This window comes from Eremothecium gossypii, chromosome II, assembly GCF_000091025.4.
Source record: "Eremothecium gossypii ATCC 10895 chromosome II, complete sequence".
In the NCBI taxonomy this organism is placed as follows: Eukaryota; Fungi; Ascomycota; class Saccharomycetes; order Saccharomycetales; family Saccharomycetaceae; genus Eremothecium; species Eremothecium gossypii.
The window spans coordinates 218,847-243,780 of NC_005783.5; the positions used below are offsets into that span (position 1 = coordinate 218,847).

Sequence of the window (24,934 nt, forward strand, 5' to 3'; positions counted from 1 at the left end):
GTATTGAGCAGGCGGTCTTTCGGAAGGACGATAACAGGCGCGGAGGGATTCCGGACGGTTTCAGAGCATCGCGGATATTTGGGCGGGCATGTCGCGCAATCTGGCGGACTACTTCGGGCAAGGAGGGCCGATAACCCCGCGACGGGGGCCACGGGAAGATTACGTCGGGCCGTCAGTGTCGATGGCTGTGGAGGCTGAGGACGACGACAAGTTTGAGAAGGCGACGTTCAACCTGAAGCGGACGCGGTCGATGGGGCTGCTGGATGAGTATATCAGCCCCACACGGCGGCTGCTGGAGCAGGATGAGGCTGCGCTTGAGCCGGAGGGCGAAGCGACGTGGGTGGCGCAGGCCTCGCCGCAGCTTCCGCCGCTGGCGGTGAGTCACTTGGAGGGCAGCAAGTCGCCGCCTGAGCCGGACACCGATAGCTACATGCTTCCGCTGGACGACATCGATGTGCACCACGAGCCCAACCGGCATGTCGACTACCTTTCGCACGACTGGGATGAGTGTGACATCTCTCAGTCCTGGAAGTACATCATCCTGAAGAAGAGACAGAAGGGAGAGCAGGACCTCGTGAACGCGGCGCGGCTCGAGAACGCATCCTGGAGGACGTGGGCCAAAGCCCGGAATAATCTACGCACCGTGAGCCCAGAGGTTGTCAACTGGTCCAAGGACTCGGACGTCACATGGCTGTATGGGCCTATATTACGTGATAGCGGTCACGCTCAGACATTGACACGCAATGCCGTAGCGGATATGGAAGAGCTTGTCTATGGTTCCGATGACGAAAATTCCAAGCGGGTTTCGAAGAAGAAGTCTGGTGGTAGCACTGGCCCCCCTCAACGTCCGGGGCCAAAGCCGATTTTAAAAAAGAGGACTGTCTCAGAAATTATTGAGGAGAATTCTCTATGGAGATTAACAGTCGCTCGTCAACACCGTAAGCAAATAGCTGATGCTAATTCCATTATGGATGGCTATGGACATAATTATCAGCACGATGATTACGACGCCTTGGCTGCGCGCGTCAATTCCCAGTATTATACTGGTACGATCTCTAATGATTATAGTAGAAATGGGAAGCGGAATCATGGAACCGAGTCTGAGGGGCCTTCTTCGCCCCTGGCGGACAAGGTGGACAATCACCCATTGACGAAGGAAAGCTCTTCGAGAAAGGTTCCACCGTATAAAAAGGATGAAGAGAAGCAAACTGAGCACCATCTCACGCAGGAGAAAATGGACCAGGGGTCACACGCTCAAAAGGATCAAAAGGAATTTTACATTGGAAGGCACCAAGAACACGGGCATGGGGATCTGCCCGATCACACATTACAGGAATATGGGCGTAGACTAAAGGAGCCGGTTTTGCTCCCTCTGCACGATAAGGGCCAAACTTCAGGGCAAGATGCTACAGGAGACGAACTGCCCGCACGGCAGGCGCCACAACAAACACAAGCTCCGGCAGAACGGCATGATCTGGCATCATTGAAAGACATGGCCCCTATAGCGCCGGTACTGGCCTCTATATTAACATCTACTAATTCAGAAAGGGAAAAAGTAAAAGACAGGCATATCCATTTCAATGATCGCGTGGAACAGTGCGTGGCGGTTAATCACTACACTGATGATGATTATGATGACGATAATGAATATGAGGAGGATGGCTATGATTATGAATACGATGACTATGATGATTCTGCGCCAACCGCAAGGGTCTATTCAAGTCAATACGATGATGAAAGCACCGACCACTACGGCTCTTCCGGTGAAGAAGAAGAGGAGGAAGATGGACTGTTTATCAGCGCAACGGGCCGCAAAACCACTGAGAATGTACCTCCAATCCAAACAGACGCTTCTTCGTATGGCTCTTCCACGGTAGGACATGGTAGTCGGTGCCAAATGCATTTGATCATCAAGATGCTACCTGCTACCACGTTAAATTATGGTTCTGATGATGAGTATTATGACGGAGGCGACTACTACAGAGGTAACGCCGTCTCGCACAATGTTAATACATACAGGGGTTATGATTATGTTTATGACTACAATTCTGTTTATACGGCCGATACATCTAATTTTCTCGCATTCAATAACTGCGATATTGTGGACGTGCCTGAAGATTTGCAAACACCGGTAGATGAAGAAGGGGCACCAAAGTTCCGATACGAATCGCCGGAGGAGACGAAGGATAGAGAGCAGGAACCTACAGAGATATCAAACGAAAATATCGAGGTGATACCGGTCCCCAGCTCTATCAGTAGCAAAATATCATATCATGTGACCGAATTTTCATCCAACAGCGACATGAGCGATGACTCGCTTTCCGAGCAAAGCGGAGTCTCCCTCTCCAACGGTTGTACAATTTCTACGGGTAAGGTAGATGACGAAAATGATTCGTTGGCATTAAAAAGAACGCCATCATTGGGTAAGTCCCAAAATAGTTCCTTGCATGACCTCCAATACAACAAGCCTACTTTTCCGGCATCTTTCAGTTTTATCACTGGGAATGCAGTGCCATCTAGGGTGGTTCCGCAGCCACACGAGCAGCAGCTGCAGCAACAACAGCACCAACAGCACCAACAGCACCAACAGCACCAAGTACATCACCAACAGTCTACTAACAAACCCACTCTTGTGAAGCGCAGTTCTTCTAAAAGTTTTATTTTTGATGATTCTGATACAGAAGATTCTGAACCAGACTCCATAGTACCACCTCCACAGATATCCCATTCCTTGAGTAATGATTCGAATACCAAATCTCCTTACAGTATACCGACTAGGAATACCTCGGCATCTACGTCTCCGAAAAATATCCCCCCGCCTAACTTTGGCTCCTTGGGGTCAGGTAATTCGCACGCATCATTGAATCACGTAGCCATTCCAGGTTATATTTCTCCAAGAAACGGCTCGATGCAGTCTGTCATCAGTGAAGAGAAGTTAATACCTGCTACGAAGACCGTTAGCCATACCTCAACCTCTGCTGAGGAAACCTCGAGAAACTTGGATCTGGATTCTGTAAACAAAACATTCGGAGATTGTCGTATTGGCTCCCCTGATTCCAGTGAATTTGCCTACAAGACCGAACGGGGCCAACAGCAATCTAGTACCAAGATGATGGAAATGGCAAGTAAATACCTTAACTCATGGAAAAGGTAGTTCGCGTATCTTTTAGCCTTTCGTTGGGGAATGTAATTAATGATAATTGGTTTACCCAGAATGGATGCATGAGTTGAACTTATTGGTAATCATGTTAAGTATCATATAGTGAGTATTCCAGTAATATTAGTATTGTCATCGTTACTGGCGTCTGTTTGTTGCAGTTCTTTTTAAGTCAGATCCTTTGACGTTGACATTTGTTTCCAAAAATCGTCCGTGCTATGCAAGACAAACATTATACTTAAAGGAGCCTAAACGCAAAATAAGTCCTTTCAGAAGAACTGTCTACGATCAGTAAAAGCTGGGGTAGTATTATCACGTTTAGCAAGGTACAGATCAACATCACTTGTCTCAAATCACGTGACGCACCATATGCACTATTTCTCCACATGCTACCATGATTGAGACTCACATTGAGTGAGGGAAACTTTCAAAAGTCACCGTGAGGAACAGCGCCCAAAGGACATGTCCCGTGTTGCCCAACTCGATTCTCTGGCGCTGGACTCAGAGCTGCATCAGGGAATATGGTCCGAATTCCAGTCGCAATTCAAACCTGTGAAGTATATAGATGAGTGGCAGCTTTTACTGCACACGCTCATCTACCATTTCTCCACACACACATCCGTTGCAGGAGTTAGCACATATGGGTCACAGCTGAGTGGTGTCACTTACCGCACAAGCAAGTCCACATTATTCCTTGTTACGGTGCTCGTGCGCTATATACACAAGAAGCTTTCTACGCTTTTGGTGCGTCGCGAAGGGTATGCCAAGTTGTACCGAGTCGCTGCAAAGTGGTACCACTGCTACGACCTGGCCAACTTTCTAAGCTTCTTGGCGCGTCCCCTGTTTCTGTCGCCTATCCATAGGCTGTTTGGTATCCGTTGTGTCCGAGCACTCGACGACCCTAATTTCTATTTATCCACAGTCTACTCAGGATTAGAGTTTCAGAACCGGCAGCTAATGTGGAATGCCTTGCTCGAACTCCTTAACGCCAATTTCTTCAATTCGCATTTCTTCTCCAAACGCAGCTTAGTGAAGAACGCCCGTCCTACCGGACCGGAGGAGTGTGCCAAGTGCCGGGATGTACCGAATAATCCATATTCTACGTCCTGTTGTGGTGCCACTTACTGTTACGTCTGCGTGCTCATAAGTCTCGATATCAAGTTCTGCAATAATTGCGGTAATAGAGGAGATTTTTCAGCCATTCCGCTGTATGCGCCTCCAAGACTGACTGAATAGGCGAATTATATATTTACATAGATGCGACTGGACTCGAATTACGCTGCCCGCCTGCTACAGCCCTGTAGCGAGCTATCGCCTGTATAGATCCATTACTAGCGCTGCGCGCCCTCGCATCATTCAGATGGCAGGATATCTTTGGCTCTATTACTGGAGTGGCTGTGGCATAAGTATCCGCTCTACAATAGTGGTCCGCGTGACTTCAATATAAATCACGACACGTTCATGGCCTTGCTTTTACTTATTGGCCAGTTCTGTGAAGATCGCGCACCAAAAAGGGACAGGTAACGCTTTACAAGTGACTATGTCCAGAGTGGTGAAAGAAGTCGGGTGACCATCCATAAGTTTGGCAGAAGAGAGAAGTATTGGTCGACTACGAAGTAGTATGGTTAAGGTCAATGTTTCAAACGCAAGCTCCCAATCGTCTCAGGATAATAGCTGCGTCGGAGATGCGAAGGCGGATCAGTGCAAGGAACCGGATGGCGGCGAACGAACAGAGGAGAAGTCCACACTCAATGGTAGCCCCCGCCATAACAGTGTAAAGTCTTTATCTGTAGAAGCATCCTCGTTAAATGATGACTTGCTGAGCGTTGTGAGCTCCTCCAAGCTACGGTACGGCGCTGCTGCCACGGTCGGGCGAAGCACGTCGGTCACTAGGCCGAGCTTTGAGAGCTTCTCGCTACGGCCGAGCCTGGACCCATCGTCAGTTTTTATAGCTGGTGCGCGCAATAATATTTCAACCATGCTGGATATCGAAACGGCGTCGCCGACTGGAAGCGGCGTTAACTACTCGCCGCTGGGCCAGAATTCGATCTTCGAAATAGTAATGAATACACGACGGAAGGGATGGCTAAGGGCGCCAACTGTTCAGGACATTCCGCCTGTTCCTTTAAGCAAAGACATGCCAGAGGGCGACTGGAAAACTAGACTCGGCAGTTATGTGAGTCGAATCTCTGATGGATACACTACATTTCAGAATACCAATACGCTGGCAAGCATGAATCGATCTCACCAGCTTAAGAAGTTAGAGCGTTACGATAGGACGGAGTCAGCAGTAAGCGCCGACGAGGAGGATACTGAAGAAGATGCATTTTCATCTAGCAAAATGTTAGAAGACATTCCATCAGTATACTTCAACGAGGACTTCCAGCTAGACAATCCTCGTGTATTTCATAAAGTCGTCGAAGATATAAACCTGCAGCTGGACTCATTAACAATTGCATCGCAGTCGCAACGCGCAGCTGCATACAAAGATCTTCAGGAACGGCTGAATTTTTACCTGGATACTATAGAGAATATACTAATTGTGGACATCTCCAAGTCCTCGCACAAGTTTCTGGATGCCTTGGAAGATGTGGGGACTATTAAAGACGAGGCACAGAGCGTCTTGACAAAACTAGATCAATTAAAGACCGAATTGGAAACAGAAGATAGGGAGAGACTCCAAAAACGTCTTCGTCTATCACAAAAGCTAACTCGGATCAGGAATATTGAGCGCTTAGAACAAGGGCTACTCCAGTTACATGTAGTCCTCAAGCAGATTGAAGAGTGCAGGCGCCTATACGACGCGGGAGAGTATACACCCTGCTTGAAACACATTACATCTGTGGAGTTGTTAATATCGGGTAATATAGGCAATGACGAACTTGCTCAGGAATGGACACATGGTTGGCCATACAGCCTGCAGGATCTAAGCCGAATACCTTCACTGGCTCCGAAGCGTGAATATTTATCGAACGTACGAATTGAAATTGGCGGGAAATTATCGCTCGCCCTGGTAGATCTTCTTCTTTCTGACCTTCGTGCGTATGCGACCAACCAAACTGTCAAGGGAACGCTTAACAGGTTACAATCTCAGACCAAAGGAGGGCGGACATACTGGGATATAGAGTTGGCCTTTCGTGAAAAAGTCACTGACATCATTCAGAGGTTAATCAAATGTGAGGAGCTTACAAGCGCCTTCCAGCTGTACCAGGATAAATTCATAGTAGAACTGAAGAGTATCATAAAAAAACACCTCCCTAAGGACCAGCCCTCCTCCGAAAATAGCTTGAATGATGGAGATAGCGTTGCTGAACCAACCAGGCCACCCACACCCTCAAATACTGGTACTGCAAGCACTGGTTCTAAACTTTCGCGATTGATCCGTGAACAAACACCTGCTGAATTTCAAGAAATGCTCACTAATATAATTACTGAAGAAAGTAATGCCCTCCGGCGCCTCTCACGTCACCAAAAGCTCCTGCTCGACGTGTCCCTCACGGAGCTCGCATCCGACAGCAGCCAATACGATATGATAATGCTGCTTGACATCAGACGTTCCATAAACGAAGGGATCCGCATAATACAATTGCGGTTGGGAAAGGTGATAGCGGTACGCCGTGATTTTACCAGCCAGCTGCCTCCCAGACAATTTATCCGTTTCTACATGGTTTGCGCGTTGTTTATCCAAGAATGCGAATCGCTGTCTGGCGACCTGCTCACGAAGTACTTGGCGGATGTACTTATGATGCAGGTTCGCAACTATATTTCCACCTTCGCTATGAGCAATATGGAACAACTGCAGCATAGCATAGATTCTGACCGATGGATACCATACATTGTAGATACGACAGACCAGAGCGATGTGAACGACATTGTTTCATGCACCGACATTGACCCACTCAACTGGGTGCACGCCCGTGATCTCGCAATTGAGAGTTCTCCTGCTGCATCACCCTCGCCACCAGTTTCTCAAAGCTCGTCGCTCACCTCACCCTCCGCTCCGTCTCCCTCATTCACATCGACTACTGGTCACAAGCGGTCTGTCGTCGTTGGGGACAAGACCTTCGTGGCCAGCGAATCCCTCATCATATGTCTGCGCATGCTTTCTGCACTTCTACTTCTCTCGTTGAACCTGCCCTCTAATCACCTCAGTTTATTAGAAAAGGCGGTCCTGGATCTATTGCGCTGTTTCAACATACGCGCCATGTCTTCTGCCGCTTCGACAAACGACAAGAAGCCCTCAAGCGCAACCAAAAACCTCAGTATCATGGGCGAATCACTGGATTGTCTTTCAGAAATGATTGGGCTTGTACAGGGATTCTACCAGCGGTTGGAGGCGCTCCACAAGGACTTCCAAGCGCTACCCCCACACACCTATGCAGTCCTCGCACAGCAGTTCCGTCGCTCATCCGACAAACTGTATCAGGCACATGCCCCACCACCTCCGCCAATCTAGCATCGTGCGCTGCTACATATGCTTCATAATGTACATTTGCGCCAATCCAGTTTCTCTTGAGCCGGCAGCTCATCGTAGCTGCGATCATACTTTAGCCGCGACTCGTAGTTTCACGTGACCAACTAAGTCCAAATGCGGTTTCCAATTGCTACAGTTATACGTCGATAAGCAAGTGATATTCCAGATCAGCCAGCAATGCCATCCACTGACATTAGTAGGGTAATTGTGTAGTTCCGTACTCGCTATTACTACTATCGTTGAGTAATCCTCTAGGCCCATGCCTGCCCCTGAGACTGGTTTAAAATCTTCAGGGATTTGACTTTGGATAACATACGTTTTTGTACCATAATTCGTAGCTATTAAATTATACAATATCATTCGGAGCTTATTTCGATAGGCTCTGAATATCCAGCCAGCGGTATGGCTGCTCACTTATAGAGTGCTATTTTGGGGTTTTACAATTTACTTTCGTAAATATTTTAGTTATATAGTTCTTATCCGAGATGGATTCCAGACTATTCTATTCCAGCGCTGAATTTAATCTCTTATTACCGCATGTTGAGGTATCCGGAGGTTTCGGCCATTATGTCAATTATACTTTATGAATGACTTTTTGCTGGGACCTGAAGACTTGGAACTGGTACAAAGGATTCACGCTGATACTATTGATCATTAAACATATGTCTGTTACTGATGATCATGCATGATTTCAGTTCCTAAATGCAAGCTAATGGTGTATCAATCTTGCATTTCCTTTAGGCTGCCCTCTCGTCTCGACCACTTTGGCGGTGACTAGTGATGCGTTTCTCTCATTAAGATTCGGTTTCACTGATCACGTGTGCCGTTATAATGTGCACGTGATACCGTGAGGTACCGTTGAACGGCAATATAACGTTACCCGCAACATTTCAAACCCACGAGAGGGTTACTTCCGTAAAGCAAAGTTCTTGTTTATGGCTTTACACTTACCCTGACCTGGTGGCGGACCAAGTAGGAAGCAGTACGAACTGAGAAGACGGTTTTAAGCACTGAGGATGTCTGATACACAGGGGCATCACCACGGGCACACTGGTGGGCACGAGTTTGTCGAGGAAGCTGTTTTTAAGTATGTTTCTGGGCCCATATCAGGAGAGTCCGATAGCTCGACGGTTGCGGTAAGAAGCGGAAGCGGACCATCGTCAACGGGCAGCACGGCGGCTACAGGCGGCAGCGGGCGGAGACACAGTGGAATCGGCGTGGAGGGGCTTCGCGTAAAGGACAAAGACAAGGAGATGGATTGGTACCTTAAGCACAATGACGAGGAAGAGCTTCATGGACGCGGCGAGGACTCCAGCGCGGCTGCAGCAGCCGTGGCTGCAGCAGCCGTGGCGGCAGCGCTTGGAGAGCGCGGCAAGCGGCGCGGGTCAGACGAGCTGGAGGCGTTGAAGAAGTCGAAGCGGCAGAAGGCGAAGGCGAAAAAGCTGAAGTCCCAGCTAGGCGCGGTTGACCCGGAGTTGGCGTCTTTGGACAGCACGGACAACGACCACCTTGTGCGCAAGGCAATTATGGATGTGGACCATATATCACAACATCCAGATATTCAACAGTATCTCAACACTGAGGACGAGGAGACTGAGAAGGATAAGGATAAAGATGATGAGCTTGGGCTTGCGCCAGCGTACGAAGACAGCGAGCAGAAGATTGCTTTGAAAAAGGCCGAGGTCCTACCGAAGATTCTCGACCCAGACTCATCCGACCGGGATATCGGTAACTTGATCCGGGAAGCTGTCAAAAAGGCTGCGCATATCATAAACTTGCAGACGCAGTCTACGGGAAAGTCGTTCGACGAGACCGAAGAAGAGGCCTTAGAACAGTTTGTTCAAGACTACCAGGTTATCAAAGGTATGACCCGCCGCCAAATTTGCGAGCGGATATGGAGTAACGAGCGCCGTAAAGACGATTTTTGGACGAACATATGCAGGGTTTTGCCCTACCGTACGCGTTCTTCTATATACAAACATGTGCGTCGTAAGTACCACATCTTTGAACAACGTGGCAAATGGACACCCGAAGAGGACGCAGAGTTAGCGCGCTGGTGTATGGAGAAGGAAGGTCAGTGGTCTAATATCGGGAAGGTGTTGGGCCGCATGCCAGAGGACTGCAGAGATCGTTGGAGAAATTATATCAAGTGCGGAGCCAGCCGCGCGTCCAATAAGTGGTCTCCGGAAGAAGAGGAAAAATTGAAGTCCGTGATTACTGAGATCCTTGAGTCAGCTCCAAAAAACCACTTAGATGGCGTTGATGATAAGGATGAGTATGAAGGGACCGATGACAATCGCTCTATGGGGCGTGCGGTATCACCTTCCTCCAAGTCATTGGCTCACGAACTTGAACTCGTTCGTGGAGATCGGGTATCGTTAGGAGATAGTGCCGGCGAAAAGGATCAAGGTTCCCCTGGTTTAGGTGTCAAAGCAGGATCCCCCCGGGATGTTATCAACTGGACGATAGTCAGTGAAAGGATGGGTGGTCAGCGGTCACGAATTCAGTGTCGTTACAAATGGAACAAGCTATTGAAGAAGGAGGCGATGAACAAGATCAAAACGATAAGCGATGAGGACAAAACGTGGCTCTTGCTTAAACTAAAGGACTTAGGATTTACAGAAGACTCGCAAGTAGATTGGGAAGAACTTGCTGCCCTCATGCCAGGCCGTAGATGGACAGGCACTGAGCTGAAACTATGTTACGAAAAGTTGAGGACCAGCGTGCGCCAATACAAGAAGAAACCGATCAGCGAAATATGTAGGGAACTCGTTGATTATCATGATGGCAAGGCTATTCTTTCCAAGACCTGAACTGGTAGCTCGGTTTATGTACTATTATTATTTCCAATGTTAATATATCGACCTTGGTAAACTGGCCGGAAGCCACCGTAACCTGATGCTGCCGCCACATTAGGTCGATGCCGTTCTGTCATTCCGTTTAGCTGAAAGGCCTAGTTGATGTAACGAGATGTAATTTTTAATATTTAAAAACACATTATACAAAAATATACTGGATTATAAAGGAGTTAACTTCACTTAAAATAAAGTTTTAATCCCTCAGAACTTGGTGAATTGTTTGTTGTTCTTGTTGGCAGCGGAAGCGACCTTCAAGACGTTGAATCTAACGGTCTTGGAGATTGGTCTACATTGACCGACAGTGACAATGTCGCCAAGCTGGACACGGAAAGCTGGGGAAACGTGGACTGGAACGTTCTTGTGTCTCTTCTCGTATCTGTTGTACTTTGGAACGTAGTGCAAGTAGTCTCTTCTGATGATGATGGTACGGTGCATCTTGGTGGAGACAACGGTACCGGTCAAGATCTTACCACGGATGGAGACCAAACCAGTGAAAGGACACTTCTTGTCAATGTACGAACCCTCAATAGCGGTCTTTGGGGTCTTGAAGCCCAAGCCGGCGTTCTTGTACCATCTCTTGGTTCTTCTGTTGGCCTTAGCCTTTGGGTTGGTGAAGATGTGAGGTTGCTGCACATAAATGTTAGTACCTGGATCCTGGAATTTATCTCGTGTTGCCGTCTCTAGAATGCCTGCATCCCCGCGTTACCTCTTGCAGCCGTACGCTGCTGTCCGGGAATACTCGGCGCCTATGCGCCTCTTCTGGTCCGGCATCAGTTGCGATCGGCCGCGGTAACCTCATCTGTCCCACTCGGAGGTTATTCTATTGACGGCATATCACATCGTAAGGCTGAGAAGTTCTGCATACCTTTTGGAAAGCTCTTTCAGCTTGAACGGTCAATTCAGTGGACATCTTGCGTTTATCGTTGCTAGGCCTTTAACTCAACAGTAGCTAAACCTCAATATTTACTACTACCTATAATATCAAACCTGGAAAATTTGTAGATACTAAGGCGTATGCGATTGCGGCCTACGCTGGGCGGAGCCAGCGTCGTGCGCCTGCCGCGGTGTTCCAGAGTAGGAGGATTCCAGGCAGGGTCCGCCTACGCACAGGCGGGCGTGGTAGGAGAACTGGATTTTCTCACGCAGCGACGCAAATTTTATATAATGTACGGGTGTAACAGTCATACAGCAAACAATATCACGTGATGATTTTACCGATGGAACCGCCCGGGCTTGATGATCTATAAGTATCGTGCGCCGTCTACGAGAGTCATATTTCCTCCCCTTCACCACAGGGGGTAGCTGACCAATTAGGGAGGCAGTGTGAATGTCCTCACCAATTATATAAATGTAGCACTCAGGCTCAGACATCTGGCAACGAAGATCGTAGAACATGTCGGACATACCAACGGAGCAGAAGGTTGTGCTCATCCGCGAGACTGGCGGACCAGAAGTGCTGCGGTATGAAGAAGACTACCCAGTGCCCGAAGTTCGGGGTTCTGATATATTGATCAAGAATCGGTACGCTGGTGTGAACTTCATCGAGACATATTTTCGCACGGGGCTGTACCCTTGTGAAAAGCCGTATGTGCTTGGGCGGGAAGCGGTCGGAGTAGTGGCGGCCATCGGCGCTGACGTCAGGCGCTTCAAGGTTGGAGACCGGGTTGCATGTCTCTCCTCGGGGACGTTTGCGCAATACACGGCTGTGTCTGAAAAGAGCAACGTTTTGAAGCTGCCCGATGACATCCAAGATGGCGAGTTACAGGCGGTTGCAGGTTCTCTGGTTAACGGGTTGACTGCTCTGACACTGGTAGATGAAGCCTACAAACCGCAGGTGGGTGAGATTGTACTGGTTTATGCTGCTGCGGGTGGTGTAGGGCAGCTACTCATCCAATTATTGCACGCGCGCTCTGTGCGGGTCATTGCCGTGGCGTCAACCGATGAAAAGCTGCAAATAGCGAAATCGCGTGGTGCCGAATTTCTCATTAATTCTTCACGTGAAGATATCGTTGCAAAGGTACTGGAGTTTACCGATGGTGAGGGAGTTGGTGCGAGCTACGACTCCGTAGGCAAGGATACATTCGAGACAACCCTCCAGTCAGTCAAACGCAAAGGCACCATTGTGTCGTTTGGGAACGCCTCTGGCGCAGTTCCACCGTTCAGTATTCAACGGCTGACCCCCAAAAATCTCAAAATCTTGCGTCCGCAACTCTATGGGTATTTAGCGACGCGGGAAGAATGGGAATACTACTCCTCTAAGTTACTGCACCTAATTCGGAGTAAAAAATTGATTATTAATATCACCAATCTGTCTCCATTAGAAGAGTTTAAACGGCTTACACAGCTGTTGGAGTCGAGACAGACTACAGGGAAGCTTCTGTTAGCAATACCGGACTGAAAGCTGTTAAAACAATACTATTTTTTTTGCTGAATCTTGTAGCCGGAAACGAGAATTTAACGACTGACACTTGGTGCGTCAGTGACTTGACACAAAATTATCGTGCGGATACTCTGTAGAGGTTACTTCACAAAAACATTTATTTAAACTGCTAATAAGAGACTAGCGCTCCGGGCCTATTTTAAGATTACTTCTCTATATATTTGCCAGGAAAGATACCGCGTCCAAGTTAGCATTTGAAGCCATTTTTAAGACAAGTTTTACAAGACCTGGCACCTTAGGCTATTAAGAAATAAAATTCCATTGCTATAATAGAATTCAAACTCAATATTTGGATTTTAATCGCTACTTAGAGTTTGCTTCGCTACCGAGGATGAGTATTGTCATGGACAAGAACCTCAGCTTTAACAGCGAGCAGTTATTGAATGTAACTACCGAAGAGGAAGAAGGGAATGGGGAGGGGTTTCCTGGTATATGTGGTCATCATTCATCTACGCTCACAGAAAGGACGATGAACCTCGTCGCTGTGTCTACCGCTGCCGCATCTTCGCTATCTGCAAATCTTATCACAACACCCAGCAGCCCTCCAGTTGTACATCGCGAGTCCCAAAAGAAGCGTAAGAAGGCTCGAAGGCTACTACGCAAATGGAAACAGACCGTTAAGCAAAAACTACATATTGCAAATTACGATACAAATGGGGCATATACGAACAACCAGAGTACGGCCACTAGCATGAGTGAGCTAAAAGACGCTTTAAGCTGTTACTATAAATTTAAGTCCGATGAATCCAAGATTGAGGAGATGTTTGAGACGATGATGTTCAAGAACAATGGGCAGAGTCCGCCTATTACTAGAGATCAGGAGCTACGAGAGCTTGTACCCTTTGAAATCATAGGGGAGCAGAAGCTAGCCGACTTGAAGAAGAAGTTAGATGTATTTAGTAATTGCTTATCTGCGCTCGACGATGACAAGCCATGGAATCAATCTAGCGGCTTCAACTCTCCAAATGATTTGAAGGCTCCTCGCTCTGCTATTGGTGGGTCGGGATCCCCACCCGACTTGGTATCAGGAATCTCTACATTAGATAGTGCTGAACCACCCGAATCATTGGATAAGCCTTCCTGTTGTCAGCTCCTCAGTGGCGATGACTGCTGCATAAATGAATCTGCAGACTCGACTCCACATGTTGGACTTACGACAGGCAGTTCGAAAGCCTCTTCAATTGTTGAAAAAATCGCTTCGTTTGTTAGAACCCCAAAGACCAGTGAGACCAGTCCGATGGATTCTGTACGGCTAAGCTCTCCTCTTGATAGTGAGTTTGAAGTGCAGCGCCTAGTCATCCCCACATTCCGTATGAACGCTGGTAAGAATATGGATGTGTCGCATATCGTAGAAAACTTAAAGAGTGGTACAATAACAGAAAATGATTTATTGTATCTAGCCTCCATGTATGCCGCCCAGGAGGTCGGCTTCATGGATAAATCATTCTACGACGACCAGGGCAATGAGGCTGACAATGAATCTGCGACATCGGACGATTTAGAAAAGGAGCGGCAAACCATAACTACGGATGAAAGAGATTATTACAAAAACAACCACGAGAGCCCTGATTCCGTAAAGTTTGACAGATTTTCATACTTGGTCATCTATAATGCCTCTAAAAAATGTGACAGTTCGGGGTTGAAGAAGAGGTCAACAAGGAATAATTCTGGAAGCATAATACAGGGAACAACGGCAGTAGATTCAGGCTACGAGGGCGACGACGACGAACCACATAGCCCAAATATCACAGAGTCTGATGGTTCCCTATGCAAGTCGATTCTAAAAAGCAAAAACAATGACAAGGAGTATCTAGAATCTCAAAGAGCTGTGAAATGTGATAAAGTTAGCGTCGACGAGTTCTTAGAATTTTTTGAGCAGTACGAAAATGAAAGACGCGACGGTGAGCACATGTTAACGTCCGCTCGTGACAAACAATTGTGTAACTATTACTCTAACGAATACTTCCCAGAAATTTCATGTCAATCTAACCCAGTAAAGGCCACTACTGAGTTTACTCGCAGTAAGCTGGCTACTGAGCACAATATTGGCCGCGAGTTGATGGATGTGAAGAGTGAGGTGGATTCATATAACTGCTATAATGATTGCTCCAGTGTCATTGGTGTCGAAGCTAACTAATTGTTTTAGTTAGAATCACTTTATTCAGTTATTTACATAATAAAATGAAGAGACGACATTGATTGTCGCTGTCATTAAAACTTCTTTTATTGAGGATTGATGATAACCCTACAGATAACTTTATATAGATGTAAGTAACGGTATGAATCAAGCATGTCGTTAGTGGAGGCCTAATTTTTACGTTTGTTAGAAGTAGAGTTCTTAGGCAATTCCTTACTGTATGGAATGAACTCAGGTTCGCCTGGGATGTATTTTCTTAGCACCTCTGGTACAACCAAACCATCCTCTGTTTGATAGTTTTCTAGTAGGCAGCAGAGAGCTCTTTGAGTAGCAGCTAGGGTGGAGTTCAAACAGTGAACGTACTTCTTCTCTCTGTCTCCCATCTTCTTGATACCACATCTGATCTCTAGGTTTCTAGATTGGTAGTCCGTACAGTTAGAGCAAGAAACCAATTCCTTATACTCTTGCTGATATGGGAACCAAGCTTCCAAATCGTACTTTTTAGCAGCAGCATTGTTCAACTCACCAGACACAATGCCGACAATACGGTAGGGAATACCTAGCGACTGGTAGAATTCTTCTGAGTTAGCAATCATCGAATCAAACTCTTCCCAGGATTTTTCGGGCTCCGTTATACAGAACTGCTCGATTTTTTCGAAAGCGTGGACTCTGAACACACCCCATGCATCTTTACCGTGAGCACCAGCCTCCCTGCGGAAGCAAGAAGAATAGCCTACATAACGGATAGGTAGCTGCTCTTGTGGCTTTTCAAACCACTCACCCGAGTGGTAGGCAGAGATCGGCTGTTCCGAGGTCGCAATCAAATACTTCTCATCTTCGCCGTCCATGACCTTGTACAACTCCTCGTCAAACTGCGAGAGCTGTGCGGTCTTGGCCATGACTTCCTTGTTCATCATGACAGGAGCCTGGAGTGGGCAGTAGCCCTTCGCGGCCAAGAAGCTTAGACCGTAGTTTATCAAAGCCTGATTCAAAAACACACCGTAGTTTCTGAAGAAGTAGCCTCTGTGACCAGAGATCTTGACACCACGCTCTGGGTCATACCCATCCAACCTCAACAAAACTTCATGGTGCGATAGTTTGGCTGGCTGGCCGGTGCAGGACGCAGTGGTCCCGACCTCAGATAGCCCCTCTGGCCTCCAAGTGCGAACCAACTCATTGTTGGCCTCATCATTCGAGACAACTACAGATGGGTGCACAATGTTGCCCACCCGGTTGACTTTGTCACGCAATGCCTTGTCTTGTTCCTGTTCTTGCTCGATAAGCTGTTTTTTCTCCTCCGTCATGCGCTCTTTCTGTGCCAACAACTCCGACGCATCCTCCTTGTTCTTGAATTTCTGCCCAATCTCTTTCTGGACCTTGTTGAAGGCTTTGTTTAGCTCATCCAACTGGAATCTCGTCTTGACCCACTCCTTGTAGTCCGAAATGATCTCATCCACGATCTCCACTGGAGCATTACGAGCTTGCTGCGACTTCTTAATTAGATCAGGGTTACCACCTTTCTCCTCAATAAACAGCGTAATGTCTAACATAGTTACAGAGTAGTATCCCAAGCTCTACCAATACCTGGAGTGTCCTTCTTTGATACCAAAGATCCACCTACTGACAGCCTAAGTAGTCTTGAAATTTCACGTAGCCTTGTGCTTCTGTGTTAAAAATTTTCAATAAGGACAATTAATCCGGGTAATGTCTGCAGCTCGAGGACAGGGAGCACTGACACTCTACATAGTTCATCCTGAATCGCGGACTAGTGGCGGCTGGGCTACTAGTTTAACTAGCGAAATTAATCTATCTTTGCGAAGCTTTGTTTGGGGCAGTTTGGTGCAGATACACAGATTGGAAGTCATGATGGAGGAATGCTGACGGCGGAAATGACAGGGCGACTTGCCAATGCAAGTAGACGAGAAGCTATAACTAAGATTCGCTCTGCCAAACTGTTCTAAGTGTTATAATACCCGGCCAGGGCGGGTTTTGCACATGTAACGTCGGGCATGACGCAGGATGTGGGACAGAAAAGTGACAGCAGTGTCAGCGGCGCCACCACAAATATGCATGTCTTCTGCGAAAGATCAGAGCTGCATCGCACCGCATATCTTTATGACCTACAGTCCCAATGACATCTGCTGTCAATATCCTATTGGATGCTATCTACATCGTCGTAACCTACGTTCTCCCGCTCATACTCACATTCCATACTACGTATGAGTCCAATGAATTGAGCAGGCACATCGCGAAGGGCTACAGCGACATGGAAGCGCTACAGTTCAAGGGTTCACAGGTGATTAAATCGGAGGACTACCTTCGCCAGTTGGAGGAGGTTATGCATATAAATCTCAAAATATGCGCATTGTCTTTGTCGAAGTGCATGATGCGGACGCAAATATCGATATACTGGTGCGTTTATTGGCTCTCAGTCACGGTCTTGGAGCAGTTTCTGTATCCTTGCCTCCGACGCAAGATGCTGTATGCAAGCATAAATATAAATGCAGCCAGTTGGAGGACGATACAAACGATGGTGACGTTGGCACTTCTAATACACACGTACGAGCACCCGGTAGAGCGGGGGAAACCATTGCGCGAGCGCAACAAGGACCGGTTCTGGAGTATCCAGTCGATGCTAATGAAAGTACATGACTGCTGTCTCAATTGGGTGTCCGCGGCACTCGACAGAGCCAACGTGAGCTGCACACCTGCGCAGATCTCGGCCTTGGTTGAAAAGGGGAACAGGATTCTCGCCGTTGAACAACACAAGTACTTTGACCGCGGCCTTGCCTTGGAGGCTCTGACAAAACCTCACACAGGCGAGAAAACCGTGCTTGTCATGGACACACAGATGTCCTACGACATAGTCAGCACCTCCGAATGCAATTCTATCCTATCTGCGTCATCGGCGTCCAGTTACTCCAGCGCGGCTGTGGATCACACACGCCATGGACGAGGGAGAACCAACACAACACAACCGACTTTCTCTAAGTAGTTAAAATGTTCCCGTTATGTAGTGCAACCAATTTTAATAAATAAACCAGAACGCTTATTTGTAAGGGTATTCCACTTCGCGGTCCTTGCGCAACCAGATCTTCTTCTTCTTCTTGGTTGTGAGGTGCTCCACAAAACGTTCCATACAATACTCCTTCTTGAACTTCTTTATAAACACCGGGTCCCACAGCTCCGACCCGATACCGAGGTCCTTGCAGCACCGCATCAGCGCGTTACTCTTGCAGCCCTCCGTCGCCGTCGGGATCCCGGTGTCGATGAAGTAGTCTTGCTCACCGCGCGCAACACTGACTAGCTGCCCGTGGCAGACCAGTGCGTACTCCCGCGTCACAAGCTTGGCTGTCACTATGGTGTCAGACCTCGGCGCCAGACCCCAGCCCCCTGCTCCAAACGCCCGATTCAGAATCCGCCGGTACTTGATCTCCGGCAGGTACAGCAGCCCGTCGGGCTTGATTTCAATATCAAGCGGCTCCAGCGCGCGCGCCAGTTCCTCTTGCACCGGCGCCGCAAACGGCTTGGCGCCCAGTCCGTGGAACGACCGCCTCCAGTCCACAGACCCTTCTGTCATCACGTGACCACCGCCTTCCGTATCCGCTTCCAGAACCTGGCCGCCCAAAGCCCGCGTGAGTGTTCGGCCATAGCCAGGCACCAACCGCGAGCCAACCACACCTGTCTCGGCCTGCGCACCCGCCATTTTTGATGCGGCTGCGCGAGATGCTGCTGTCGACGTCGCCATCACGGGCTTCGCTACCGCCGTGTGGAGGCCTCTCTGTATCAAACGGGCACTGCAAAACCTGATCATGACGCTTTGCTGCTGGATTGTTCTGCCACTATACCTGTGTCCCGTGGCTATTACTGCTGCCAAGACTAAGATGTCCAGTGCGATCTAGAATTGAACAGTTTCATCAAATCCGGGTAATACAACTAGCTCTCCTGGAAGGAGGTATAAAGCCAGCGTGTTGAGTAGAAGTGGGTTGTGACGCGGGTGGCAAATGGCTCCAGAAATCAGATTGGACTTCTTCCAAGACGTATAGGTGAATAGAATAGGCCAAAGGGCAAGAGGTGGCACTATGGCGTCTAAAAAGTCGCAGAAAGCTGCTAGTGTAGAACGTGATGACTCGGCGGCGAAGCGGGGCAAGGCCGAGGGACGGTATGAGTACATGGGCGAGCGGTGGCTCCAGAGGCCGGCACCGGATTCCAACCTGAAATACAAGTACTATGGATACATGGTGACGGCGATTGCGTTTGCGGTTCGGTTTCACAAGCTGTACCATCCTAGCGAGGTGGTGTTTGACGAGGTGCACTTTGGTAAGTTTGCGTCGTACTACCTGGAGCGCACGTACTTCTTCGACGTGCACCCGCCGTTCTCTAAGATGTTGATTGCATTTGTGGGCTGGCTGGTGGGGTATGACGGGGCGTTCAAGTTTGACGACATCGGATACAGCTACGAGACGCACCAAGTCCCCTACATTGCGTACAGGTCTCTGAGCGCGATCCTGGGGACGCTGACTGTGCCGCTGGTGTTCAGCATTCTGCGAGAGCTGAATTTCAAGGCGATTACATGCGCTTTTGGTGCATTGTTAGTGGCCGTTGACAACGCACATGTGATCGATTCGAGATTGATTTTGCTTGATGCGACGCTAGTGATCTCAGTTGCGTTGTCGATATACACCTATATCCGCTTCTACAAGGCACAACTGCGCGCTCCATTGTCCTCTGAGTGGTACTTCTGGCTTTACGCCACCGGTTTGTCGCTGTCGTTCGTGATCTCCACGAAATACGTTGGTGTGTTCACCTTTGCCATGATTGGTACCGCCGTAATCGTTAATCTGTGGCAGCTGCTCGACGTGAGAGCAGGGTTGTCACTTCGTATGTTCTTCAGGCACTTCGTTCAGCGGTTTAACGGCTTGGTTTGTTTCCCATTTGCGGTATACCTCTTCTGGTTCTACGTTCATTTCGCCATCCTAACCAAGTCTGGTCCCGGTGACGACTTTATGTCTTCTGCGTTCCAAGAGACGCTCGCCGATTCACCTCTTGCCAAGGACTCGAAGGATGTCCATTACTACGACATTGTTACCTTCCAGCATCGGGACACTGGTGCTCTGCTACACTCACACAACGCCTACTATCCGCTGCGTTATGAAGATGGCCGCGTATCTTCTCAGGGCCAACAGGTCACTGGCTACAGTCATGAAGATATCAACAACCAGTGGGAGATATTACCTACAAAGGAGTTGTCGTCAAGGACCGGCCAGCCCGTTCTTCTAGATGATGTGCTACGACTAAGACATATCGCCACTGGTACATATCTATTGACACATGACGTTGCTTCCCCCTACTATCCTACGAACGAAGAGGTTACGACGATATCTGAGGAGCTAGCAAATGGAGAGCGCTACAAGCAGACGTTGTTCAAACTGCAGCCTCCAAATAAAAAAGATGGGGGCCATACGGTCAAGAGTAAGACTTCGATGTTCAGAATGTTCCATGTTGACACTGCAGTGGCTTTATGGACCCATAACGACGTCTTTTTGCCAGAATGGGGATTCAAGCAGCAGGAAGTTAACGGGAACAAGAAAGTGACCGATCCAGCTAATATTTGGACTGTGAATTCCATCCTAAACTTGAGTGAAGAAAGAAAAGTCTACATCCCTAAGAAAGTCACCAAAATGCCTTTCTTCTCCAAGTGGCTGGAGTTGCAGCGTTCTATGTTCGAACATAACAATAAGCTGTCTTCTGAACATCCGTTTGCTTCACAACCGGAATCCTGGCCAGGGTCTCTATCAGGCGTATCATTCTGGACAAATGACACCGAACGCCGGCAAATATATTTCACGGGAAACATCATCGGATGGTGGATCGAACTAATCTCCCTGGCTTTATTCGTCGGTATTCTCTTGGCTGATGCCATTACTAGACAGCGCAGCTTTTTCGTGTTGGGTAAACTGGCCAGAGAGAAGATCTACGGGCCTCTGTGCTTCCTGTACATCGGGTGGGCAATCCACTATTTCCCGTTCTTCCTAATGGGCCGCCAGAAATTCCTTCACCACTACCTGCCAGCTCACCTCATTGCGGCCATGTTTACCGCAGGGCTGTGGGAGGTGATCTTCACCGACAATAGAGCTTTAACGACCCGGAAGGATGAGTCGGAGCCAGCTGCTCCTCACAACACGAACCCTATTGTGTACGAGTACTTCCTTTTGGCGTTTTTAGGCTTACTGTCTATCGCCGTTGTGGGATTTTTCATTTATTTCAGCCCAATTGTGTATGGCGACAGGACGCTGACACCCGAGGAAGTTATTAAGAGACAGTGGTTTGACATAAAGCTACACTTTGCTAAATGAACACATGTAAAAAGATATTAAAATCCGTATATAGGAGTATCAAGCCCGCGGAATGATAGCATAGCATATATATGGACGTCTACAGGGTTGGAAACGGGAGGTGCCGATGCATCTTTGTAACTATTTCCAAATAATGTGGTTCGTTGTCGCTGTTAACATACCCATGCCGCACCAAAAAGTCAAGCATAATAAGGCCACAATTAGGCTTAAAGTCTCCGCGTATTAGAGCATCCACAACCTGTTGGAGAGTCATAAGGGTGAAGTTGTTTACTTCATCATCGTTAGGCTTGGGAATGACATCTACAGGTAGCTGTATATCATATAGATACTCAATTTCACCCGTAATAAAATCGGCCTCGGTGCTATAGGTACCGCCAGGTTTGTGATAGAAATATGATACCACACCAACAGCTCTTGCCCCATTCCTGATGACCTCTTCTGGAAGCGCTGCTTCTTCCATACTCTCCTTCAGTAGGGTGTCGTAAACTCCGTGAGGATGCCCGAGTCCCCCGGCAACAACATTGTCCAACATACCTGGCCATGTGGCTTTCTTGTATGATCTTCGCGGTACCCATATCAAAAGCTCCCCCGTTGAAGCGTCTCGGAGATACCCGTTCATATGAACCCCGTAAGTAATAATCCCGAAAACACTGGAGAGGGCTCGTTCGATAAGCACGTAAGGAAGATGTTCCACATACACAGCATATTTCTCGTTCCTCCACCCCTTCAGGCACGATAAAGATGATCTCGAGCGCAGTTGCTGAGCGAGAGTCTCCAGTTGCTCATTGCGAGTTTCAAAATCCGTTTCCTTGAACTTTACATATCGTTCTGCATCTGAACAAGCGAACAAGCGGTCAAATTCTGTAGATGCAACCAAGCGCATCTCTTGTACCACAAATTGTAAAATATACCCTATTGGGACACCTGAGTGAGTGTGAAACTCATATACATGTTCCTTAAAAGCTGGGTTGGACTGATAATCGTAAGATAACCCGTCTACTGCGTTAACGATCTCAATGAAACTAAACCCTTTCTGCACATCTGCGGGTGTCCTTAAAAGGATCTGTCTAGTTCCGTCCCAATCTACCGTACTCATCGAAAACGTCAGCCGCCAGCTTGGGTGCCAATGGTCTCAATCGGCGTCTCTATAAAATTCCGAACGCTATTTAGTGGTGAACATGTTCTGAAGAACAACCAAAACGGCGATATTGACAATTCAGTTCCACAATAGTGGATACCCTCGCTACTAAAGAGAAGAGCCACAGCTGTATCAACCATGTCCAATTCTATTGCCCAGTTCTTGACCTTTTTGCGTAACCAATACGTGAAGAACCTCTCGCAAGGGGTACCTCTACGGATTGTGTGTGGCAACGAATCAGCGGACCTTGATTCAGTGGCGTCCGCCATCGCATATGCGTACTTCAGCTATGCCTGGAAGCCGACTGAGCCTGTGGTACCGATAATTAGCATCCCACACCACGATCTCAAGCTCCGCAAAGATGTGGAGATGGTGCTCGAGCACATTGGTGTTTCTGACAAAAGTCTATTCTTTCTCGAGGATTTACAGAAGTGGAAGATGGATCATGGGCTCACAATTGATGGCGTGTTGGTCGATCACAATGAGCTACAAGGGCCTTGTAAAGATCTCATTGATGAGGTTGTCGGTGTAATCGATCACCACGAGGATCAGCGGATATACTATGAACAAGTGAAGAAGACAAACGGGCCTTACATCGTAGCGCCCACCGGCAGCTGTTCATCACACGTTGTCAATTATTGGAATGGCATTCTCGGATCTAGCGATCAATCGCAGCTAACAGATGCTCTGACATTATGCATGAGCGCAATCATGATGGACACATCGAAGCTCAAGCATAAAGTAGAGGACTCGGACATGCAAGCGTACGCCATCTGCAAAAGCGTGTTGACCAATATGAACGAGGATGCGTACTACAAGCGCATGAAGGCAGCAAAGAATGACGTAGATGGCTTCTCACTCGATGAGATTCTTCGTAAGGACTATAAAGAGTTGGTGTTCCCGAGCCGCAGTGCAGATCTACGTGTTGGCGTACCTACTGTCGTGCGCTCTTTCGAATGGATGCGCGAGAAGTTCGGCGACAATGGGACTACGAAGCTCTGGCACAGTTTCCTTCTGGAGCATAAGTTAGATTTCCTCGTGGTGCTCACAATTAAGAAGGCCAACGAGGGTTTGAAACGGGAGTTGGCTATCATGGCCAACTCCTGCGACCGTGCGCAGCAGGTCGAGTTCTTGATCCAAAGCCTCACCCCAGAGTTGCAGTTGAGCAAGACCTCTGTCTTCTCCCCCGGCTCACTCGTCATTGAGACGTGCGACCAGAGAATGCTATCTGCCAGTCGCAAGCAAATAGTACCTCTCCTCAAGAGAACCGTCGCCGAGTTATAGCATGCTTATGTAACTAACGTTCCAGTTACCCATCTTCCCACATCTCAGCGGCAATGTCGCGTTTGTGGTCTCCAACCGTTTTACAAAGTCATCGAAGCATGCGTCAGGCATGGTCATCGATTCTATATGCTGCCTGCCGCTCGGTGCATGCGTAACAGACTCGACATCGTCCGTATATAAGATCTTGAGCCCGCAGCGGATCAGACCATCGGCAGTAGACACATCTAATCCCACATTGAAAACCCACAACGCGATCTGCGAGCCACGTTCGGCCCTGAGATGTACCACGCGCGCTGCATGCGAATTCAGTGCGCTCAACAGTCCCGCGACAACTGCAGAGGCTTGCCGGTATTTTTTGCGACTGCCATCGGAACGCACCTGTACCAGATTCCACTTGTGCAGCCGCAGCAGCTTTTCCCGAGTCACTGCACCCAGTGGTGCTCTGCATGCCTTGCACAGGACCGCCGTGCCACTCATCGCCAGCTTCTCTGACAGCAGACCCTCGCCGACCGTGACGAATGTGTCCCCCACCAGCAGCTCCCCGTCCGCAGGCAGCAGCGCGTTATATTTCGTCAGGTACTGCTGTGCGCCCGCAGACTCGTCCGCAGGCTTGTGGCAGTGCCAGTAGTCCATCAGCTCCGTCCAAAACTCGGAGGGCATCGCGCTCACGCGCCTGCATGCTTCGCCCGTAACCAGCAGCCCGTCGCACGCCGCGCAGCGCAGTTCAGCACGCGCCAGGTCTTTTCGCCCCCACCCGTCCTCTGCAGCCAGCATAGTGAAGTCCGCGCCCCGGCCCTCAGTCCCATTCACCGCCTTCAGCCGGACCTCAAATGCACCTTCGGAGTGTCTAATACGCGGCCGCGCTAGCGGATCAACCTCACAGGGCAATTCGATCACCTCGGCCGCTCCATTTACTGTGACAGTCAACCTATGCCCACCCAATTTTCCCAGTTCAACCTCACCAGCCTCTCCCGCAACCACTATTAGCATTACGCCGATCCTAGGCAGATACTCCGCGAGATACTGCATGCCTTAGCGTTCTGGTTGGCGTAAATGTCTGTGTTGTAGAAAAAACATCCTACTAGCGATG

General features: G+C 48.5%; 14 protein-coding genes across 14 annotated transcripts; 9 read left to right on the top strand and 5 right to left on the bottom strand.

Moving 5' to 3' along the window:
• Positions 1–88: 88 nt before the first annotated feature.
• Positions 89–3,154, top strand: REG1 (protein phosphatase regulator REG1; the record flags this gene model as incomplete). Its single annotated transcript, NM_208205.1, has 1 exon — positions 89–3,154. The coding sequence occupies one exon, from the start codon at positions 89–91 to the stop codon at positions 3,152–3,154; it is 3,066 nt and encodes a 1,021-aa protein (NP_982852.1).
• Positions 3,155–3,619: 465 nt separating this feature from the next.
• PEX2 (ubiquitin-protein ligase peroxin 2) lies at positions 3,620–4,393 on the top strand (the record flags this gene model as incomplete). Its single annotated transcript, NM_208206.1, has 1 exon — positions 3,620–4,393. One exon carries the CDS (start codon positions 3,620–3,622, stop codon positions 4,391–4,393), a length of 774 nt encoding a protein of 257 aa, NP_982853.1.
• Positions 4,394–4,778: 385 nt separating this feature from the next.
• Positions 4,779–7,613, top strand: VPS54 (Vps54p; the record flags this gene model as incomplete). The annotated part of the gene is made up of 1 exon (NM_208207.2): positions 4,779–7,613. One exon carries the CDS (start codon positions 4,779–4,781, stop codon positions 7,611–7,613), a length of 2,835 nt encoding a protein of 944 aa, NP_982854.2.
• A 1,034-nt stretch (positions 7,614–8,647) lies between these two features.
• On the top strand, positions 8,648–10,444 carry AGOS_ABL092W (ABL092Wp; the record flags this gene model as incomplete). The annotated part of the gene is made up of 1 exon (NM_208208.1): positions 8,648–10,444. The coding sequence occupies one exon, from the start codon at positions 8,648–8,650 to the stop codon at positions 10,442–10,444; it is 1,797 nt and encodes a 598-aa protein (NP_982855.1).
• Positions 10,445–10,690: 246 nt separating this feature from the next.
• Positions 10,691–11,399, bottom strand: AGOS_ABL091C (40S ribosomal protein uS17; the record flags this gene model as incomplete). The annotated part of the gene is made up of 2 exons (NM_208209.1): positions 10,691–11,116; positions 11,355–11,399. 2 exons carry the CDS (start codon positions 11,397–11,399, stop codon positions 10,691–10,693), a joined length of 471 nt encoding a protein of 156 aa, NP_982856.1.
• Positions 11,400–11,882: 483 nt separating this feature from the next.
• On the top strand, positions 11,883–12,887 carry ZTA1 (NADPH:quinone reductase; the record flags this gene model as incomplete). Its single annotated transcript, NM_208210.1, has 1 exon — positions 11,883–12,887. The coding sequence occupies one exon, from the start codon at positions 11,883–11,885 to the stop codon at positions 12,885–12,887; it is 1,005 nt and encodes a 334-aa protein (NP_982857.1).
• Positions 12,888–13,260: 373 nt separating this feature from the next.
• Positions 13,261–15,066, top strand: GIP1 (protein phosphatase regulator GIP1; the record flags this gene model as incomplete). Its single annotated transcript, NM_208211.2, has 1 exon — positions 13,261–15,066. One exon carries the CDS (start codon positions 13,261–13,263, stop codon positions 15,064–15,066), a length of 1,806 nt encoding a protein of 601 aa, NP_982858.2.
• Positions 15,067–15,236: 170 nt separating this feature from the next.
• On the bottom strand, positions 15,237–16,616 carry SES1 (serine--tRNA ligase SES1; the record flags this gene model as incomplete). Its single annotated transcript, NM_208212.1, has 1 exon — positions 15,237–16,616. The coding sequence occupies one exon, from the start codon at positions 16,614–16,616 to the stop codon at positions 15,237–15,239; it is 1,380 nt and encodes a 459-aa protein (NP_982859.1).
• A 581-nt stretch (positions 16,617–17,197) lies between these two features.
• On the top strand, positions 17,198–18,061 carry AGOS_ABL087W (ABL087Wp; the record flags this gene model as incomplete). Its single annotated transcript, NM_208213.1, has 1 exon — positions 17,198–18,061. One exon carries the CDS (start codon positions 17,198–17,200, stop codon positions 18,059–18,061), a length of 864 nt encoding a protein of 287 aa, NP_982860.1.
• Positions 18,062–18,115: 54 nt separating this feature from the next.
• On the bottom strand, positions 18,116–18,880 carry MGM101 (Mgm101p; the record flags this gene model as incomplete). Its single annotated transcript, NM_208214.1, has 1 exon — positions 18,116–18,880. One exon carries the CDS (start codon positions 18,878–18,880, stop codon positions 18,116–18,118), a length of 765 nt encoding a protein of 254 aa, NP_982861.1.
• Positions 18,881–19,148: 268 nt separating this feature from the next.
• On the top strand, positions 19,149–21,422 carry PMT4 (dolichyl-phosphate-mannose-protein mannosyltransferase; the record flags this gene model as incomplete). The annotated part of the gene is made up of 1 exon (NM_208215.2): positions 19,149–21,422. One exon carries the CDS (start codon positions 19,149–19,151, stop codon positions 21,420–21,422), a length of 2,274 nt encoding a protein of 757 aa, NP_982862.2.
• A 79-nt stretch (positions 21,423–21,501) lies between these two features.
• On the bottom strand, positions 21,502–22,518 carry AGOS_ABL084C (uncharacterized protein; the record flags this gene model as incomplete). The annotated part of the gene is made up of 1 exon (NM_208216.2): positions 21,502–22,518. The coding sequence occupies one exon, from the start codon at positions 22,516–22,518 to the stop codon at positions 21,502–21,504; it is 1,017 nt and encodes a 338-aa protein (NP_982863.2).
• A 180-nt stretch (positions 22,519–22,698) lies between these two features.
• On the top strand, positions 22,699–23,844 carry PPX1 (exopolyphosphatase; the record flags this gene model as incomplete). The annotated part of the gene is made up of 1 exon (NM_208217.1): positions 22,699–23,844. One exon carries the CDS (start codon positions 22,699–22,701, stop codon positions 23,842–23,844), a length of 1,146 nt encoding a protein of 381 aa, NP_982864.1.
• IPA1 (putative polyadenylation protein) lies at positions 23,839–24,873 on the bottom strand (the record flags this gene model as incomplete). Its single annotated transcript, NM_208218.1, has 1 exon — positions 23,839–24,873. The coding sequence occupies one exon, from the start codon at positions 24,871–24,873 to the stop codon at positions 23,839–23,841; it is 1,035 nt and encodes a 344-aa protein (NP_982865.1).
• Between the last annotated feature and the right edge of the window lie 61 nt (positions 24,874–24,934).